General features: G+C 30.9%; 1 protein-coding gene across 1 annotated transcript; it reads right to left on the bottom strand.

Moving 5' to 3' along the window:
* Window positions 1-1,585: 1,585 nt before the first annotated feature.
* LOC106106134 (pro-corazonin-like) lies at window positions 1,586-2,069 on the bottom strand. Its single transcript, XM_013286673.1, has 2 exons — window positions 1,875-2,069; window positions 1,586-1,726 (listed from the first exon to the last, which is right to left on the bottom strand). Exons 1-2 carry the CDS (start codon window positions 2,064-2,066, stop codon window positions 1,625-1,627), a joined length of 294 nt encoding a protein of 97 aa, XP_013142127.1. The 5' UTR covers window positions 2,067-2,069; the 3' UTR covers window positions 1,586-1,624.
* Window positions 2,070-2,486: the final 417 nt, after the last annotated feature.

Here is a 2,486-nt window from a genome sequence, read left to right as displayed (position 1 = left end):
GCCAGTCTTACCAATATTTTGCAAAAGTTTAGATGGATGGATGTTTGTTACAGTCTATAGCATAAACAGCTAAACGGATCTATAGAAAATTTGGCATTTAAGTTAAGCTTAGTCTGAACATACGTTACTTGCTTTTTTTAATACCACGCAGACGGAGTCGCGGGCGAAAACTAGTATTAAATAAATCAATTATAGTTTGAATGCTGTAGCTTTTTCATAAGCGTATTTTTGTACATCAGTTAATAAAAAACTAAAATTAAATTCATCGAAAAAAAAGAGATAATTTGCTTATGTCTAGTATTTTGGCAGTGTAAACCCACGGTATTCTCATATAAACCAACAAGCCTTGTAAAGGATTTCAATTATTCGTGCCGTTATGTTTCCATAAATACATAGTCACACAACTCGAAGCTTAATATCAACATAATAGCGCTTGTTACAAAATGATACATGAATTACAAATTACCTGGACATCACTAAAGTGTGTTGTTATGGGATTATGTGATTTAAAAACATAGAAATAAGATTCAATTTGCATTAGCGGATGTAACAAATGACGATCGTTAAACAGATTAAAATATGTCTCCAATTTTGTTGTAATGACAGGTTGTTGTTGATGAGGGAATGCGTTTAGAATTGAATTGGATGGGAATTGAACAAAAAGGTTTTTAATATTATCTTTCAAAGTTGCAATATTTTTCTAAAAGTTGCTTCAAATAAATGCTTAATATAAGGTCTTAGTTTTAAAGCTTCTACATATTTTTAAATGTTTCCTGAAATATTTTTATACATTTCTGTACATCCACAAGTTTAATTACTGTAATGTAATCCATGAGGAAATTTTCTCGCAAATTTTCTTCCTGATTCTCTGAAGTTAAAAAAACACACCGGTGTTTTTCACCGACAATTATTTGGTATTAAATGTCCTCAATTATTTCGCCATCGCCATCTGTCGGCAAGAAGATCTATGTTTTGAAATAGCTTTGTGCCACTAGATGGCGCTTATTTCATTAACATTTTACAAGCTACACACCGAGTGACTCTTTACATTTGTTAAACTTATAAAAAGCTTTCTAATTTATTGATTTTAACACAATGTAATATATATAAAAACCAAGCTTACTAAATGATTCTTCCAAGCATTTTTCCTACTACACAAATGATTTTGAGATATTCCGTTAGATGGCGTATTTACAAAATTTCACTAGAACAATATAGTTTAATCTATTTTTTGGATTATCAAATATTGTCTAGAGAACAAATTGCTGATTTGTAAAGCGGTGTTCTTAATTAGTTTAAGTTTTTTATTGCTTTTATAGGGAACTGAATGAAATATTTGAAAAAATAGAAGTTTCAGGAGAAGAGAGAATTGATCTGAACAGGGAGGGGAGGAATATAATAAGTCACAAAAATCTCTCGTATAAGTAAGAGAACGCTATTATATTCTCAAATATTTTATTTATACAATCTGTATTTTAATTTACAATTTATAACGGGATGAAAGGAAAACATTGAGCAAGATATTTCACATTATATTTATTATGCGAAAATAAACCTAGCTTTTACATTCACAAGATCCGATTTATCGTTAACAATCTCGTTGAAGTAGCCTTTTACGCGAATCTTACTGAAATACTTCAAAGAGAGTTTCTTGATTTGGTTCTGTTTTGTACCGCTTAGATGGCGCCTCTAGATCTTCATTGTGGTACTCACAAGGCGCGTAGAACTGAAAGTTTAGATAAATATCATAAATCTTTTAGGTTTTTTAAATAAAATTTTAGTTTTCTCATATTTCTTATTTTATGTTTACGTTCTGTCCGTCTCCAAGTCTTTAAATAAAAAAAAAAAGTTTTCCTTAAATTTATATTTTTTACCCTTTCGTCTATCGGTTTTCCATCAAGAATGTACTTGAGTTTCATCAACTGACAAGGGGAGAAGATGCGTCCTAACACATGGTTTCTGATGCCATCTCTTTTCCCATTGGTCCAACCCCTTGAGTACTGGAAAGTCTGTGCTGTGACCGTACATACAGTCATGCACATAAGTATTAACGCCATATTTGTCATTCTGAAATCTGTAAACAGGAATTTATTATAAACATTTATAATAATGTTCTTTATACGAGACTAGCTGTACTCTGCGACTCCGTCCGCGTGAAAAAAAATAGTGTTAGCTTTTTAACCGTTTTGATGTATTCTGTATTCTTTAAAGTTATTTAGTCTGTGCTATATATAAATTGAAACTTTTTATCTTTATTTAAAACTAGCTGTTCCCGTGCGGCTTCATCCGCATGGAATTATGAAATTTTTATTTTATTGTTTACATTTGTCAAATTATCAATAGAAAAATAAAATGCCATCATAAATCTTGGCAGTCTTACTTTCTTGATGTTGGCAGCAACTTATGGTCTCTTTCACACGTTAGGGTTTTTATCTAAAATATTTACCCCCTAAGTTTAATAGCGTGAAAATATATAGCCTAAAGCG

The sequence above is a fragment of the Papilio polytes genome, unplaced genomic scaffold, assembly GCF_000836215.1.
Source record: "Papilio polytes unplaced genomic scaffold, Ppol_1.0 DF822400.1, whole genome shotgun sequence".
Taxonomy (NCBI): domain Eukaryota; kingdom Metazoa; phylum Arthropoda; class Insecta; order Lepidoptera; family Papilionidae; genus Papilio; species Papilio polytes.
The sequence above is the reverse complement of the archived record's forward strand: the minus strand, read 5'-3'. Positions and strand labels throughout refer to the sequence as shown.

Bases quoted from the DNA above. Each gene is read 5' to 3' on its own strand.
- LOC106106134 (XM_013286673.1), bottom strand. From the start codon at position 2,066: ATGACAAATATGGCGTTAATACTTATGTGCATGACTGTATGTACGGTC. The intron at 1,727-1,874 runs GTAAAAAATATA...CTAAACTTTCAG, and splicing joins GAAAACCGATAGACGAAAGG to TTCTACGCGCCTTGTGAGTA.